The sequence below is a fragment of the Mixophyes fleayi genome, chromosome 4 (genome assembly GCF_038048845.1).
Source record: "Mixophyes fleayi isolate aMixFle1 chromosome 4, aMixFle1.hap1, whole genome shotgun sequence".
NCBI classification, from domain to species: domain Eukaryota; kingdom Metazoa; phylum Chordata; class Amphibia; order Anura; family Limnodynastidae; genus Mixophyes; species Mixophyes fleayi.
The window spans coordinates 334561169-334578884 of record NC_134405.1 but is presented as its reverse complement, the minus strand read 5'-3'; the positions used below and the strand labels follow the sequence as shown (position 1 = coordinate 334578884).

General features: G+C 43.8%; 1 protein-coding gene across 1 annotated transcript; it reads left to right on the top strand.

Annotated features, from left to right (window-relative positions):
• Positions 1-677: 677 nt before the first annotated feature.
• LOC142153149 (aldo-keto reductase family 1 member C15-like) lies at positions 678-17081 on the top strand. The gene is made up of 9 exons (XM_075210469.1): positions 678-888; positions 4964-5131; positions 6645-6761; positions 7366-7443; positions 9615-9737; positions 10468-10577; positions 12654-12819; positions 15501-15583; positions 16445-17081. Exons 1-9 carry the CDS (start codon positions 781-783, stop codon positions 16485-16487), a joined length of 996 nt encoding a protein of 331 aa, XP_075066570.1. The 5' UTR covers positions 678-780; the 3' UTR covers positions 16488-17081.
• Positions 17082-17716: the final 635 nt, after the last annotated feature.

The window sequence follows — 17716 nt, the reverse complement described above, 5'->3', positions numbered from 1 at the left end:
GTTTCTAACATCTTACACAAGATAATGGTAAATTGGTGTTTTAGGGCCTGATTCATTAAGGATCTTAACTTAAGAAACTTCTTATTTCAGTCTCCATGGTCAAAACCATGTTACAATGCAAGGGGTGCAAATTAGTATTCTGTTTTGCACATAAGTTAAATACTGACTGTTTTTTCAGCTGGCGTACATCATCGGAACTGAAGAAATCTAATGCTGTCAGCTCTGCTCCGAAGAGCAGAGCTGGACAGCGCATGTGTGGAGGGATCACATGATCCCTCCCTGTCACTCAGCGCGCTCTCTCTGCAACGATACAGAGAGGGGATCTGTGTGCGCAATTGGAACTGGACATGCGCAATTGAAGAGTGAAGAGAAGACCCAGAGACAGCGCTTCCGAAGAGGGGAGTAAGTATGATTTTTTTTATCACTGAAACAGCAGTTTTTCGGAACTGCTGTTTCTGTGCAGGGCTGTACATAAATTGCGATAAGGATTGAAAACTACTTTTCACTTTATGTGAATATTGATAAATGTGCCCCTGAGGATTAATAAACTGCTCACAGTCACTTTGCAAAATGTGAAGTTTTGATGTTGGCTGTGGGTGCGGCTTTTGTACTGAACTAGAGATTAGAGAGGACGGTGTTCCCCCTACCCCCCACCCTCACTGGTTATGCTTGGCTGCTAGGAGTGTTATACTCGTAAGATAATACAGAACTAAAGGGGAGGGTCTGGCTATTTCCATTAAATAAAGAATAACTTAAACGTGAAGGTTGTTCAGCAAGTTCATGACAGATCAGAGAAGTACGATGGCGCTGAAGGAAAATTCCTACGTGGTGCTGAACGATGGGCACAGGATGCCAGTGATTGGGCTTGGCACGTACGCCCCAGAGAAGGTGGGTCACTGAGAAGGTGAGGGTGGGCTGGTCTTATCGCTGTTTGTGTCTCGTAAAATATTCTAAACATTTCATTAAAAAGGGCTTTCAGACCATGTTGTATTTAGTAAAATAGAAAATGTACATAATTCACATATAAATGCTACAATTTATCTAAAAATCCAGATACAGAAAAATGTGTTGCAGTGTGGTGAAGGCTGAAGCTGCACTTGTTATCTGTGTCACTTTACGCATTGAAAGATTGTTACGTATTAGTGTGTTATGATTAATATGGAGTCAGACTCAGTTTCCATCTAAAACTCAGATGGAAATTGCATTCCAAAAAACCGCACATATAACACAGATATGTCGAGCTGGACGCATCTAATCTGATGGTCATCACTATCAGATAGTAACTTACACCAGCGATCAAGCACCCGCCAGTTTCCCGTCTCCTGACAGGTGGGTCTGAGTCTCAGTCTACGTAAGTAGGGGCAGCATGGTGGCTCAGTGGTTAGCACTTCTGCCTCACAGCACTGGGGTCATGAGTTCAATTCCCGACCATGGCCTTTTCTGTGTAGAGTTTGTATGTGCTCCCCGTTTTTGCGTGGGTTTCCTCCAGGTGCTCCAGTTTCCTCCCACACTCCTAAAACATACTAGTAGGTTAATTGGCTGCTATTAATAAATAACCCTCGTCTCTCTCTCTCACTCTCTCTCTCTCTCTGTCTGTCTGTGTGTGTATGTTAGAGAATTTAGACTGTAAGCTGCAATGGGGCAGGGACTGATGTGAATGAGTTCTCTGTACAGCTCTGCGGAATTAGTTGCGCTATATAAATAAATGATGATGATGATGATGTAAGTCGTATTAGGTCCAACACGACCTTACACCCCCCTCCTTCCCCTGTTCCACCTCTTCAATCACAAAGGGCAACAAGCAGCCATAAGTGTAAGAAGCAACTCTACATATAGATGTAAATGTGACCAGTGCATTGTGAGCATGCGCAGTAGTTAAAAAAACACAGTTTGCGTCCAGCTCATCATTGGGGTTCTGTGTCGCCTGCTAGTTGAGGAAGTGACTGAGTGAAAATAATCATTTTGTTTGTTGATCTCCTTAAAGCATATTCTTCCAGTATTCGTTGTCCCATTGGGAGTGTGCATGACCTTACTTTGTTCTTGCAATTTGTATCCAAGGTAAATCTGACCTCTGCCTAACTTGTAGCCCACTAATTCTGTCTTGCCTGATGCATACTTATGCCTGCATATCTGCTCACAAGTGTCCTCTACTCATGCGCTCCTCCGATGCCCTCTACTCACCCACTCCTCAGGTGTCCACTACTCACCCAATCCTCAGGTGACCTCTACTCACCCACTCCTCCAATGCCCTCTACTCACCCACTCCTCAGGTGTCCTCTACTCATCCGCTCTTCTGGCGTCCTCTACTCACCCAGTCCTCAGGTGACCTCTACTCACCCACTCCTCAGGTGTTCACTATTTACCCACTCTTCAGGTGTCCACTACTCACCACTCCTTAGATGTCTTCTACTCACTCACTCCTCAGGTGTCCACTACTCACCCACTCCTCTGGTGTCCACTATTCACCCACTCCTTAGGTGTCCTCTACTCACCCACTCCTCAGGTGTCCACTACTTACCCATTCCTCAAGTGTCCACTATTCACCCATTCCTCAGGTGTCCAATATTCACCCACTTCTCCAGTGTCCTCTACTCACCCACTCCTCAGGTGTCCACTACTCACCCACTTCTCCAGTGTCCTCTACTCACCAACTCCTCAGGTGTCCACTACCCACCCACTCCTCTGGTGTCCACCACTCACCCACTCCTTAGGTGTCCTCTACTCACCCACTCCTCAGGTGTCCTCTACTCACCCACTCCTCAAGTGTCCACTACTCATCCACTCCTTAGGTGTCCTCTACTCACCCACTCCTCAGGTGTCCACTACTTACCCATTCCTCAGGTGTCCACTGCTCACCCACTCCTCCGGTGTACTCTACTCACCCATTCCTCAGGTTTCCACTACTCACCCACTTCTCCAGTGTCCTCTACTCACCCACTGCTCAGGTGTCCACTACTCACCCACTCCTCCGGTGTCCATTACTCACCCATTTCTCAGGTGTCCACTACTCACCCACTCCTCAGGGGTCCACTACTCACCCATGCCATAGGTATCCTCTACTCACCCACTCCTCAGGTGTCCACTACTCACCCATTCCTCCAGTGTCCTCTACTCACCCACTCCTCAGGTGTCCACTACCCACCCACTCCTCAGGTGTCCTCTACTCACCCACTCCTCCAGTGTCCACTACTCATCCACTCCTTAGGTGTCCTCTACTCACCCACTCCTCAGGTGTCCACTACTCACCCATTCCTCAGGTGTCCACTGCTCACCCACTCCTCCGGTGTCCACTACTCACCCACTCCTCAGGTGTCCTCTACTCACCCACTCCTTAGGTGTCCTCTACTCACCCACTCCTCCAGTGTCCACTACTCATCCACTCCTTAGGTGTCCTCTACTCACCCACTCCTCAGGTGTCCACTACTCACCCATTCCTCAGGTGTCCACTGCTCACCCACTCCTCCGGTGTCCTCTACTCACCCACTCCTAAGGTGTCCAATATTCACCCACTTCTCCAGTGTCCTCTACTCACCCACTCCTCAGGTGCCCACTACTCACCCACTTCTCCAGTGTCCTCTACTCACCCACTCCTCAGGTGTCCACTACCCACCCATTCCTCTGGTATCCACCACTCACCCACTCCTTAGGGGTCCTCTACTCACCCACTCCTCAGGTTTCCTCTACTCACCCACTCCTCAAGTGTCCATTACTCACCCACTCCTCAGGTGTCCTCTACTCTCCCACTCCTTAGGTGTCCTCTACTCACCCGCTCCTCAGTTGTCCACTACTCACCCATTCCTCAAGTGTCCTCTACTCACACACTCCTCAGGTGTCCTCTACTCACCCACTCCTCCAGTGTCCACCACTCATCTACTCCTTAGGTGTCCTCTACTCACCCATTCCTCAGGTGTCCACTGCTTACCCACTTCTCCAGTGTCCTCTACTCACCCACTGCTCAGGTGTTCACTACTCACCCACTCCCTGGTGTCCTCTACTCACAAACTCCTCCGGTGTCCACTACTCACCCACTCCTCAGGTGTCCATTACTCACCCATTTCTCAGGTGTCCACTACTCACCCACTCCTCAGGTGTCCACTACTCACCCACTCCTCAGGTGTCCACTACTCACCCACTCCTCCGGTGTCCTCTACTCACCCACTCCTCAGGTGTCCACTACTCACCCACTCCTCAGGTGTCCACTACTCACCCACTCCATAGGTGTCCTCTACTCACCCACTCCTCAGGTGTCCTCTCCGCTTCACTGTCATCACTATTTGGCATCTCAGCTATTCTATACAAATGCAGAACTATTATATTAGCAGGGGCTAGAGCTGCTGTGGGACATGCAATTCGGGGGGCCCTGTGTTCCCTTTCAAAGCCCCAAGTTTGTATGTGATTTTTTCCAGCAAAATAATATGGGGCTCCACTCGCAGTGGATATGAAGAGCATACAGACTAGTCCAGTCCCCACTGTGTACCAGGACTCATGGAACACAGTACCAGATCTATGATCAAGAGCTGATACTCACCCACTGACGCGCCTGAAACGCGTAAGTGGAATTTCATCTTTTCTGCTAAGCACTTCTGAATTGCTACCTGCTTGTTCTTGTCTTGAGCTGGCTATGGCGTTACACTGCCGAGTAGCCACATGGACATCCCAGTTTTTGTTTTTGGCTTGATTACTCATAGCTTGTGAGTTACAGCAATCTTTATGTTTGTATGTGCAGTCCTAATATTCATCAATTGCAGATACAAGTGTCAGTGCCCTTAGCACTAAATTAGCTGATGGGCTTTATGGTTCAGCAACTGGTGAAGGGCGGACAGTTGTCTACATGGCAGGTGTTCATTTCAGTGGGATTAAAGGTATTAGTCCTTCCACAAACCCAAGTTCACAAGGTAAGGACTTCTGTAAGGTAAAATGACCCTATGGAGCTAAAAATAACCAATCCTTTTATTGTTCTTAGTTTCCCAAGACATTGGCAGAAGAGGGTGTAAAAGTGGCCTTAGAAGTTGGATACCGTCACATTGACTGTGCATTTATATACGGCAATGAGGTTGAAGTTGGACGGGGCATCAGGGAGAAGATTGCAGATGGGACGGTGAAGAGAGAAGACGTGTTCTACACTGGGAAGGTAATTAGAGACTAATTCTCTTCTGAACAGCGACATTAGGAGTCATTTAAAAAATGGATGCGCAGAGCAAGGGTCCCGCGATTACTGCTGTGATGTCACAGAAGTCTGTTCGAGGTGCATCTACTTGTACAGAGCTGGATGTCAGTGCACAATAAGTACGTTTTGCACGGGAAGATCAGTGTTTTAGGGCCACTGCTTTCTACTACAGAGTTAGAGTAAAGATGCGCATTACATTGTGAAAGATCTGTAAAATTATATTTCAATTTGGAGAAATCCATTTTTAAATGATGGCACTTTGATTTCACCCTGCGGGCCGTACACTACTGCCAGAAGTCCACTTCGTTTTGCAGGTTACGGAAACTTTTATGAAATTTTACTTTGACCACGAAAGTGCAATTATTGCAAGTAGGGCCCAAGAGGTTTAGCTATAGGCAGCCACAATGAGTGAGGGTGAAAAAAGAAGTGTATTAGGAGAAGAAAAGAAAGAAATTATTTGATTAATGAGAAGGGTATAATGTGATACTTGGGCGTGATTAGGGGTGAACTGGGAAGTCCAATCACACGATCCGTAATGATCGTAACAATATCAGTGTGTACACATGTAACAGGTGACCTTTAGAAGTAGAGTAATTGTGAATTTATAGCTCCACTGCTCAATATAAGTTCTGTTCTTTGAAAACGACACCCATTGTCTTTACAATATTTTTTTGGAGTGGGTGGGGGAAAGAACAAGGTGCCCGGTCCTGCATTGCGGACCTGGCAGTGGTGGACAATAATGAAGGCAGATTTGGCGACTGCCCGGGGCACAGAGGGGGGGTGATGACTCCAGTCCTCCTATCAATGACACCATCTACGCCAATTTATAGGATGGGGGAAAGCGGAGGTAGGTAACTGCGCAGACTAATTGCCTCCTATTGGTCTGCATGGGCACACCTCCCGCCGCTCTGCAGTGGTGACCCTGTGCAAATAAGAGGACATGTCTTGACATGTATGAGGGCTATGCACATATATGCACATGGGGCAGCACGGTGGCTAAGTGGTCAGCACTTCTGCCTCACAGCACTGTGATTATGAGTTCGATTCCCGACCATGACCTTATTTGTGAGGAGTTTGTATGTTCTCCCCGTGTTTGTGTGGGTTTCCTCCGGGTGCTCCGGTTACCTCCCATACTCTAAAAAATATACTAGTAGGTTAATTGGCTGCTATCAAATTGACCCTAGTCTGTCTGTCTGTCTGTGTGTGTGTTAGGGAATTTAGACTGTAAGCCCCAATGGAGCAGGGACTGATGTGAGTGAGTTCTCTGTACAGCGCTGCGGAATTAGTGGCGCTATATAAATAGATGATGATGATGATAACATTGAGGTCCATGCACATTAAAACTAGGCTCTAACATATCAAATTTCATCTGAAACACGAGACACAGATCTGCGGAGAAAAACTTATAAACCACTCAATGTTTTTGTCTTTTATGTCTGATATGAACGTGAGCATTTTTCCTGCTATGTTATTTCAGCTCTGGTCCAACTCCCACACCCCGGACAGAGTCCGACGTGCTCTGGAAAAATCTCTGAAGGATCTACAGCTGGATTATATCGATCTGTACATTATCCACACCCCTATGGAAATGAAGGTCAGTCCCAGAGACAGGATTAAGGGCAGTTGCGGTGCGGCACAGTAGTTAGCACTGCTGCCCTATAGCGTTGGAGTCATGAGCTCGATGCCAACCAATGGGGCATGGGTGCATAATATGATGGGTGCCATATAAACAAATAATAAAAAGTGTATTATAAAGAATAATACCCCACCTATATTAATAATGTTTACTATATTATTAAACTGTTACATTTTAATAAAGGTGAATAAACAACTGCATATGACAAAAGAGCTGACAATCTAAGTCTCATACATTTAAAGGGCAGAAACAGATGACTATAGAACAGATGTGATAGTGAGAGTGCCATCTAGTGTTAAGAGGCAACACTGCGGTCAGAAAAACGGATTGGTACGTGAATATGATATTACTTGGTACAGACTCAGGACTGCCAATCCGGACATGTTATTTATGCAGTTCTAAAATATATCAAAAGGCAAAAACTGCATTATCTAGAAGAAATGTTTTTTATTTTCTGGAGATGGAAAGTTGGAACTCAAACCTATATTCATTGTCAGAACCATTGGTGTATTGAATGGAGTAAATTCTTGTTTTACTATATTATTTTCTTGTTACACAATAGCCTGGCGATGATCCTCTGCCCGTGGATGAAAATGGAAAATTTATTTTTCACAACACAGACATTCGTGATACTTGGAAGGTAGAGTATGAGTTTTGTTTCCTGAGTCAGCGACTGTTTCTAGGAAGCGGAATGTTGTAGACATGGGTGAGAACTACGGACTCGGAGATTCCGGTTATGACTCTTGCCAACCAGAGTGACAGACATTGAATAATTCAATACCTGTCATTACAAGAGTCATTACCCCATCAGGGCAAGTTAATCACTTTGGAGCTAATCCCTGTCTTTATTATGGAAGTGTAATACATCACTAAAATCTCTGGATCAAAGTTCCCTCCTCTGACTACAGCTGCCAGATAACCGTGTAGATCATTTCCCATGTCCGAGTGATGAGATGTGAGGGGGCTCTAGAAGCCATGACACCACTACAAAGCTATCTAGAGATGTCACATTTATTCAAAGGGATGGGATAGAAAATCTAAAATACTTCTGTACCTTGTACAGGTAAACGATTTTGACAAGTAATACACAGACTTTAATATATATTAACGTCTAAATGTAGATTTTCTTGCTCTTTAATGATTTGTAATGTAATTTCCTTTACCACACCTCTGCTTTGATAGTACAGTTTCCTTATAATACAATGGAACAATGTGTCTTTTTCTTCATTTTACTTTAATGCGTTCAGCATTTACTGATGTCAGAACACAATGACTATGACAATATCCAGCCACCACTCATTCATCTTTCTGGTCCAGCTCGAGTGCTCCTAGTCCGCATGATTTTCCTTAATCATCCGCGTTGAACGGGTCAAACATTCTGAGCGTCGGGACAAAGGGTGTCGGTGGTCGGGATGGAGGGACGGACACCTCAAATAGTTACAGACCCACCTATATTGGAACAGATGGGAGGTATGGCATTATACGACATAATGTACCCAGTCGTACGATAATTACATTAAATGCCAACCGGTACTCCATGACTTGTATATAAGCACATGGCTTGCACTTTGTGTGCTTATATAGTCACGGGACTTCTTTCTGGCTAATCAGTTGTCAGTATTACCATCTCTCCATATCCATGCAGCGTCGATCTCACCGGGGTGACACGGCCCAGGTGATAAGCAAGGCGGGGGACTAATTGGTAATTATTTTGGCTTAGGATTTCCTTGAAAAAATTATGGGGACTCTAAGGGTGCCTTGAACTGAGACACTTTGATCCACTGCCTTAGATCTTACCACCGTAAATTCCATTTATTTTCCACTTTTCCTCTGGAATCAGTGTTCCCAAAATTCTCATTGCCCTACCCCCACTCACCTACCCTGCTGGTCGTCTTCCTATACTGCCCAGAGCGGAAGTCCGCACTTCCTCTCTGAGCATGTTTGATTGACGCACCAGCACGTGATGCGCGCGGCGTTCTGAGCTGTCAAACTGAATCAGTGTCGGGATCATAAGCAGCTTCCTGCTGCCGATCGCACTATGGGGCCTGATTCATTAAGGCCCGCATACTGGGTGCAAGGTATGTTTGTGTTAAAATGCATGGAATTTGGGCATGCGCTTGCCCCAATTTGACAAGGAGCGGATCTGAAGATACGTGCACTAATGAATTCAGGTGAAGGTCTGTTCAGCTCTACTATATAAGACCCGGCAAGATATGTCCAATACCTACGTGGAATATAAAATCGGAACGCTGCTGCGTTTAGTTGCATGTGGTTTGGTTCTGGTCCAGATCAAATTTGCGGATTATATGCACAAAATCGGCATTTACGTTCCTTAATGAATCAGGCCCTCCAAGTTTACTGTATCCCTGGAGCGCTCAAACCGCGCTCTAAGGAAACTGTGCTGAATGAATGAGGCTAATCTGTAAGTCAGTGACGAGTTTGCACCCATAAAGCAATGTTAAAAAATAAGCCCTATTGTTTTACTGAATGTGTCCCAGTTTGTGGTTCAAGGTCTAATAAACTGATTGCTCCTTGTCCTAGTAAATTTAAAACGAAGGTGTCTTCTTCATAACAAATGGTAAAATACGCCATCACCCATCCTATCTGGCTGTTGCAGGTTGTACCCAGGGGCAGTTTACTGAGCAGCAATCAATCAAAGGCTGGCAGCAAGTTTAACACCTGCAGTGTACCCCAGTGATCTGTGGGCGATGATGGAATAAATAACTGTATAGGATCACACAGGCAGAGCTGATAGCACACAAAATACGAAGATAAATTATAACCACTAATTATAATGAAATGCTTTTCTAGGCTCTGGAAGAATGTAAAGACGCTGGGCTGGTTAAATCCATCGGAGTCTCCAATTTCAATAAACGTCAGCTAGAACTCATCCTCAACAACCCCAAACTGAAACACAAACCAGTCTGTAATCAGGTAACTATTAATATTGATCCTTAATTCATGTTAGTTTTGTTTCTATGCTCATGGTTGAACCTACTTTCTTCCTGTCACAATCGATGACCCATTGTCCTCTGAATGGACCAAAAATGTATTTGCTTTTGCAGCTGCTTCCTGGCACTGAGTGCTACTGTTTAGCTTTCTGTCAACTAGTATTCCTAAGTCCTTGTCTAAATTGTATTCCAGGGAGTAAATTTATCCAGCTGCGGGTTTGAAAAAGTGGAGATGTTGCCTATAGCAACCAATAAGATTCTAGCTGTCATTTTCTAGCATGCACTAAATAAATGATAACTAGAATCTGATTGGTTGCTATAGGCAACATCACAGCTTGATAAATGTATCCCTAGATGTGGTCATTGTCCGAACGTATTTTCTCCTGCTTCTGCGCAACATCTGAAAAGATCCTGTTCTGATGTCGATCAGGATTGCCAGTTTCCAGCAATTCATGCTACAATATGCCCCAATGACCTAATTCGATGGCAGAATCACGGTGTGAAATGGGCACTTTAAGGCCATTAATAAAGGGGTTCAATGCCCCATGTTGCTGTGCATCAAATATAAAATTAACACCACTGAAGAGACACTAAAGCAATAAATGAAAAGCTTTTCTAAAGGGATTTGAGAACAAAATAAAGCACCATAGGTATACCTGAAAACTATCAATGGTTTATACCATTCTAAATTAGCAATTTCCCTCCCTCCACAGGTAGAGTGTCACATTTACCTGAACCAGAGTAAGTTGTTGGCGTTCCTCAAGTCACATGACATTGTGATGGTGGCGTACAACGTGCTGGGGTCCAGCAGGGATGAGAAATGGTAAGAGGCCGACCCGGAGCCATATTGTATCCTATACCTGTAAACCTGATGAGAATCCCCAAGTTCTTGGGTATTACCCAGATTTCAGGGATGGGCCAACTGCTTCTGATCTTTTTCATCATTCTACGGTAAGGAAATTATAACTGAAGAGCGTCCATCATGTAATGGGGAGAGCCTTCCAAACACCTTTCCCACCTGTTACCCTACTGCCCCTCCTCTGCGCAGGGTGTACAAACTAACCCTGACTTGTACTGTTATCACTTGTTAAGTTGGTGTACCTCGATCCTAATACACTGTTATCATGCATCTGTTATCCACATACGCTGGAGACAACCGTATTTTGGGCTGAAACAAGTCGTTCATCGGGAGCTAGTGACATCATGGAGACACTGAGGTCTCTGTGGACATTTGACCTCTCCGTTCCCTTTTAGGAGTATATTTACCAAACTGCAGGTTTGAAAAAGTGGAGATGTTGCCTATAGCAACCAATCAGATTCTATTTATAATTTATCTAGTGCATTCTACAAAATGACAGCTAGAATCTGATTGGTTGCTATAGGCAGCATCTCCACTGTTTCAAACCCGCAGTTTAGTAAATATACCTCTCTGAGTGCTGAGTTTGCCGTAGAAATGCCCACGTTTTAGAGGCCATGGAAGAGGAAGGAAAGACCGCCGTCCCTGTAAGAAAATATTCTTAGGAGCGGAGTTCTCATAAGAACTGCGGATGTACAGAAAGAGATGGCTTAAAATATACCCAGTTTAAGAGCTTTTACTAGTTTATCTGTATGTAATGTTCTGCAAAATCCACAGAACCCATTCATGTCTATCTAATGAGGGTCACGTGGGAGATATAAATGTTCTGCAGATTTCTAAGCAGGGGGATAAATTAATCTGCTTATTAGTAGTAAAAAAGATATGAGGTAAGATATAAGATATAAGTAATATGAGGCTTTGGATGACACAGTTTGCAAGGTTGATATATTTAACTCTTTTGTAATAGAAAATGCTATCTCCGCCTACAATTGCTGCAAAAACACTGTACACGTGGGCACCTTGTGTTTCTCTTCTGTTAAATATTAATAAAGGGAAAGAGAGATATTAACCTGACCCATATTTCTGCAGATTATTTCTTGGAGGAGTTACAGTGTTTGCCAAGTGATAGTGAAATCAGAGCTCTCTAAGTACATTTGTTTACTCTTCATTGTACCAGAGGCACATAACACGGCCTTTCTCTATTGCAGAGCTCATCTTACAAAACACAGATTGCTTTATTTACGAAGTGTACTTAATGTGTACTGCAAAACACTTTATTTTGCACCGGTGTGCCCAGGGCTGGTGATGGGATTGTTTGGCTCCTTCCTGATCGGGGTCGGCACATATGCAGTGAAGCCCCAAATGAGTAGCATGACACCAGCCAATCCGCCGGTCCAGGGAAAAACTTGTTTTGGCGCGGGCAGGCAGGGTGCCCCTGAGATTCGATGCCCTCCTGCCACGCTAACTGCGTAACATGAGCCCTGGATGTGCCTAGATTGTTCACCCAGCGCACATTGAGGTGCATGCTGGTGCGCAAGTTGGTAACAAGGGGCCTGATTCATTAGTGATCTTATCTGCTGTTTTTTGCTTATCTTAAGCAAATCCACTCTGTTCATGTTCAGAAAAGGGAGATAAGAAGCAAAATCCACTGCGTAAGTGAAGAATTTCTTAAGTTAAGATGAAAATCCATCTTAACTTCACTCTTATCTCCCTGATTCTTCTTAAAAGTAAGCATTTTAACTTTTGCACAAGATAAGATCACTAATGAATCAGGCCCAAGGGCTGTAGAAAAGGGTGCAAAGCTGACCGGGGTGCAGGATCATGAATATTTAGATTAACTGGGTTACAGCTGAGGCATAGAGGTTTAGATTTCCTTCTTATGAAGGGGCTTTCATTTCTAGTTACGGCTGGTGCGTGTTTTCTTTTAAAACAATTATTCCCGACTTTGTAACCTTAAAGGGGAACTAAAGTCCAGAAGACTGTACCCTAAAACTGTCAGAAGAATTTCAGAATGCTACAACAGAAAATATTTTTGCTTTACAGGATAGACCAAAGCTCTCCTGCGGTACTGGAAGATCCAGCGTTAAACGCAATAGCGGAGAAGCACAGCCGGACCTCCACCCAAGTGGCAATGCGGTACCTGCTGCAGAAGGGCATTGTGGTCCTTGCAAAGAGCTTTAACCCAGCCAGGATTAAGCAGAATTTTCAGGTGAGGAGTCTGTGGACGTCCTTTATAAAAGCCTCCATTTAAAACTTGAGACATAAAATTTGTGTGTGTGTAGCTATTTGTGCTCTCCAATATTCAGATATTGTTTTACACAACTACAGCCAACTATATCATACCTTCCGACTCCCAATTTCGTCAGTTCAGTCCCGATTCGTGGGCTGATCGGGCGCGGGGCTCATTTTGTTCCAATTCAGCACGTATAAGTGGTGGAAGATCTGCTGTATACAACTGCAGCAATCATACCTCGCTAAAATTACAAACGTTTACTGGGTGGACGCAGTTCTAATTAACTTAGAAGACAGAAAGATTATGAGACAGTTTTTCCATAGGACAGTCTTAAAATTAGAGCCAATGGTGCCTATATTATCATTAAATAGATAAATCGCTCAGAGGGTGTTTTGCAGACACCTGGTGGGTGTAGACCAAGAGCTATCACCAGGTATGGTCCATGCGCCGTGCAAGATTCTGCCGCGTATTCCATATGCTTTGTAAAACTCCTTTTTGTTTCATCTGGATGGTCTGCCCAACACCCATGAAGGTGCCCACCTGCCCTCCGCAGACGGGATTAGTTTGCCTTAAAAAGTGCCCTCTCCACCCCTTGTTTCCATATTTATGTTCTGCAGAAATCTCTGAAAAAATAAATCTGGGTTCTTCAGCGCACCAGCACGCGCACACTGTGTGCATGGAACGCCTTCACTGTAATTACACAAATGATCTGCTAACCTGAGCACTTTGGTGGAAATCAAGACGCACTTGAGCAGAAAACATTCCAGAGAGAGAGAGCGAAAACATTCCAGAAAGAGTACGAAAACATTCTAGAGGGAGTACAAAAACATTCTAGAGGCAGTGTGAGAACATTCTAGAGGGAGTGTGATAAATTTCCAGAGAGAGTGCGAGAACATTCTAAAGGGAGCACAATAACATTCCAGAAGGAGTGCGAAAACATTCTACAGAGTGTGAAACATTCCAGAGAGAGCAAAAACATTCCAGAGGGAGTGCGAAAACATCTAGAGGGAGCGCGAGAGCATTCTAGAGGGAGTGCGAAAACATTCTAGAGGGAGTGTGAGAGGAATCTAGAGAGTTTTGAGAACATTCTACAGGGAGTGCGAGAACATTCCAGAAAAAGTGCGTGGACATTCCAGAGAGAGTACGAAAACATTCTAGAGAAAGTGTGAAAACATTCCAGAGAGAATACAGAAACATTCCAGGGAGAGTAATAAAACATTTCAGAGGGAGTTTGAAAACATTCCAGATTGAGTACGAAAACATTCTTGAGAGAGTGTGACAATCCAGAGAGAGTGCAAAAACATTCCAGAGAAAGTGCGAAAACATTTCAGAGAGAGTATGAAAACATTGTAGAGAGAGTGTGAAACATTCCAGAGAGTGTGAAACATTCCAGAGAGAGTGCAAAAACATTCTAGAGCGAGTGCGAAAACAATCCAGAGTATGTGACTGGATCACTATTAAATAACTTTTAGTAAAAATTTATTTAAAGCGAATAGCGCATGGCACTTATTTTTTATATTGTTTATATTGTGGGATAGGTAATCGTTACTTCTGAGACCAGGGAAGAAATTTGTCTCTTGTCTAACCTTGCTATAGGATATGCCTATTTCTGATGCATAGATAGATGCAGACACTTAAGCAATAAACATCACTCTGCTTCAAAAACCTGCTTGACAACATCTTCAATATCGCTGTTTTCCTGTGACCGATTAGACCCTAAAATTTAATCCGTTCTCCGGCTGACTCTGCGGTTTGGACCCAAGCTTTCCCAGTACCAACGCTCTGCCTGCTACCCAGCAGCCCTGGGTAATGTGATAGGCCAGGGGGGATCCATTCACAGCATCCCTGATCCATAGTAAGAGGTCAGCAGGACCAGCCCAGGTACACCAGCAAGGAGACACCCGGTTCTAGGTGCCGGTATAGGAGCCCAGTGAGGGCAGCAGCTTAAGCCCCTCCTACTTGGATAACGAAAGGAAACGGTGGCAAAGTAAGCCCAGCCGGTCCCTCGCAACAACAGGCAGGGTGGCATAGATGGTCCATCATGTCACAGATTTCTGGTGGCAGCGGTGGGATAACCGCAGGCGGCTTTTCCTGAACCAGTCAGGAGAGCCGAGTTATTCAAGAGAGGAATAACTGCAGCCAGGAGAACGCACAGGATGTCTGATTACACCAACGTGTCCGGGATCTCGAGACTTTGTGCAGTGCCAAGGGCATCGACATCAGCCATTCGCCAAACAGGGCGGAGATGAGAGAGGCGCTGAGGGAATGGCACCAACAGCATGGTACCCCAGACGCCAGATATAAAGGAAAATAATGAATAGACAATAGATTGACCAAACAAGCAAAACAGTTTAAAATAAAAAGGGTTGTATAGGCTTTCACATGCTGCCTGCAAGGATCTCCAGCTAGGATCGGCCCCACACAGTCTATTCAAGTGTCCAAAACTCCCTCCCAGGCCAGCAAATACATTTACATCAGACTCTCTGTCATTTTACACTTTAACTAAGCTTATCAATGAATTCATTTGATATAACATATTTACACTGCAGTTATGATTTATCCCTTATAAATAACTGCAAGCTCTCTATGTTCACGACACTCATCATGCATGTTTCAGTCGTGTAGCAGACTAAATCTTGTTGTTCATCATGTTTCAGGTCTTTGACTTCCAGTTAAGCGCTGAAGAAACTAAGACTTTGGACGGACTAAACAAAAATCTGCGTTATATGGATACTGTCAAGTAAGTATCACTGCGATATCTGAACTGTGCAGGTTTTGGGGAGCAGGGACCTGGCTGTCAATGATCAATTGATGTATTGATGATAACCCGTACACATGCATGGGGGTTCGGGGATGGAGAAGCAACAGAATATTGGCTAAGAACTTGGACATTAAATATTTTACGATTAATTTTCAAAATATAATCCCTAACGTACGACTACAACACAGATGAGTAAAGAGTAGAAGGTGACAGGGGTATCATTTTTGGGACCTGGAACAAGCCCCTTAATAATAAAAAAATAAAATAATCAGAAGATTGTTGCGTGTTCTTTTTCTATAATGTGAGCCCTCCTGTTTGGGGGGGAAGATTCAAGGTGCGCACAAATACCGTTATCACGGTAATTGATGCGCGTTATTACCGTCACTACGGTAATTTAAACTCTGACTTTTGCCCGCAGCTCTCTAAGCCGCCAGCAGGAATGCGCAGTAATAACGCTCACCCTGTGTTGTTCTTTAGAACAACGCCGGGAATTGAATTATCCCCAATTTGTATAAATAGTATTTAAGTCTAGCAATGGAGGGTCCCCTTCAGTAGCTATGGCAATTTTAATTGGTTTTTAGTTATTTTACAGTTATTTCTCAAAGTCTGTATTATAATTCTGACTACACCTTATCAACTCTTGTGTGAAATTGAAGGATTAATCCTCATTAGAACGACCATCAAGAAGGGTACTTACCGTTCACCTTTAGTCTACAGCCTAATAGCAGACAGGTCGACAAATCCATCTAGGAAAATAAAAAGTGCCTGGATCTGCTGAGCTACCTCCGTCTCCTTGCGTTTGGTGACTACGGTAATTATTTGGTGTTGTCTATTCCTTAGGTGGCAGGACCATCCTAAGTACCCGTTTCATGACGAATATTAGAGGGATGAAGTCACAAATCTTCCAAGCCGGATTAAAGGACTGAAAAGATGTTAAAGCTGATAGACTTACTATGTGAGGACGAAGAGTTGTGGAAATACCAGTACATTATTCTAAACAAGAACAACATGATATAAAACATAACAGCAACACAAACATCATAGATGTTCTAAAATATAGATGGATCCATTCGCTGGATAAAACGCAGAGGGAACAAATCTTGCATTAGGTGTTGAGTAATGAAAACAATACTAAAATTTTAGATCATAATTCGTTTTAAAACACGTCAGCTCCTGAGTTATTTTGTTTTAACTGATAACGTAAACCCATGATTGTCACCCAATAATGGCCTTGAAGTACAAATAAAGGAAGTAGGATGTGCTGTAGAAGACACTGTATCTTTGCATATCATGGGAGAGGGCTGGTGTCCGGGGGACTTGTCAGGTCATTCCCAGGTGATTATTGTGAAATAAATAATCCTATAGGCTATTGCACAAACAAAATAAATAAAACTAATGTTTAAGCAAAATAAGTGAAACAAAAACATCTAACTAAATAACCACAATACCAATGATCATGATAAACAATATACAATAGCGATTGGTATGTGTTGAATAGCAACAATATATATATAAATATATGATTGTGTGTCCACATATGATTTATCCAAGATGTTAATATTCTATTGATCGATCGTAGTGGACAATTCCAATGTGTTCCATGAAAATCAAGATATACAGAAAAAAAGAAGAGAAATGGGAGAGGAGAAGCAGTCTAATAGATACAGTATAAGTCACTTACAGTATCCGTGGAAGTGACCGTTCGTGGATGTATGTTCAATAGAACCCGGTACTTCAACGTCCGTGGGAGTGACTGATCGTGGGTATATATTCAATTGGACCCGGTGCTTTCTTACAATGTATGGCCCAAATGGTATCTGATTGGAATACCTTGTGTGTCAATGGGCAATCCGCGAGAATCCGCTCCCTCTCACACCGTTACAGATCCAAACTCATGGCCAGCTGAATAACTTGCTTTTCCCGAGAACTGTGTTCTGATGCACTGTACACAGAAAGAAGAAAGAAGACAGCAAACATAAAAGGTGTACAGCACTACAGAATATGTTGGCGCTATATAAATAAATGATGATGATGATGATGGGATTCTCACTCAACGCGTTTCGTTCCAATGAGGAACTTTATCAAGAGTGACCAGATACAAACATGAGTGTC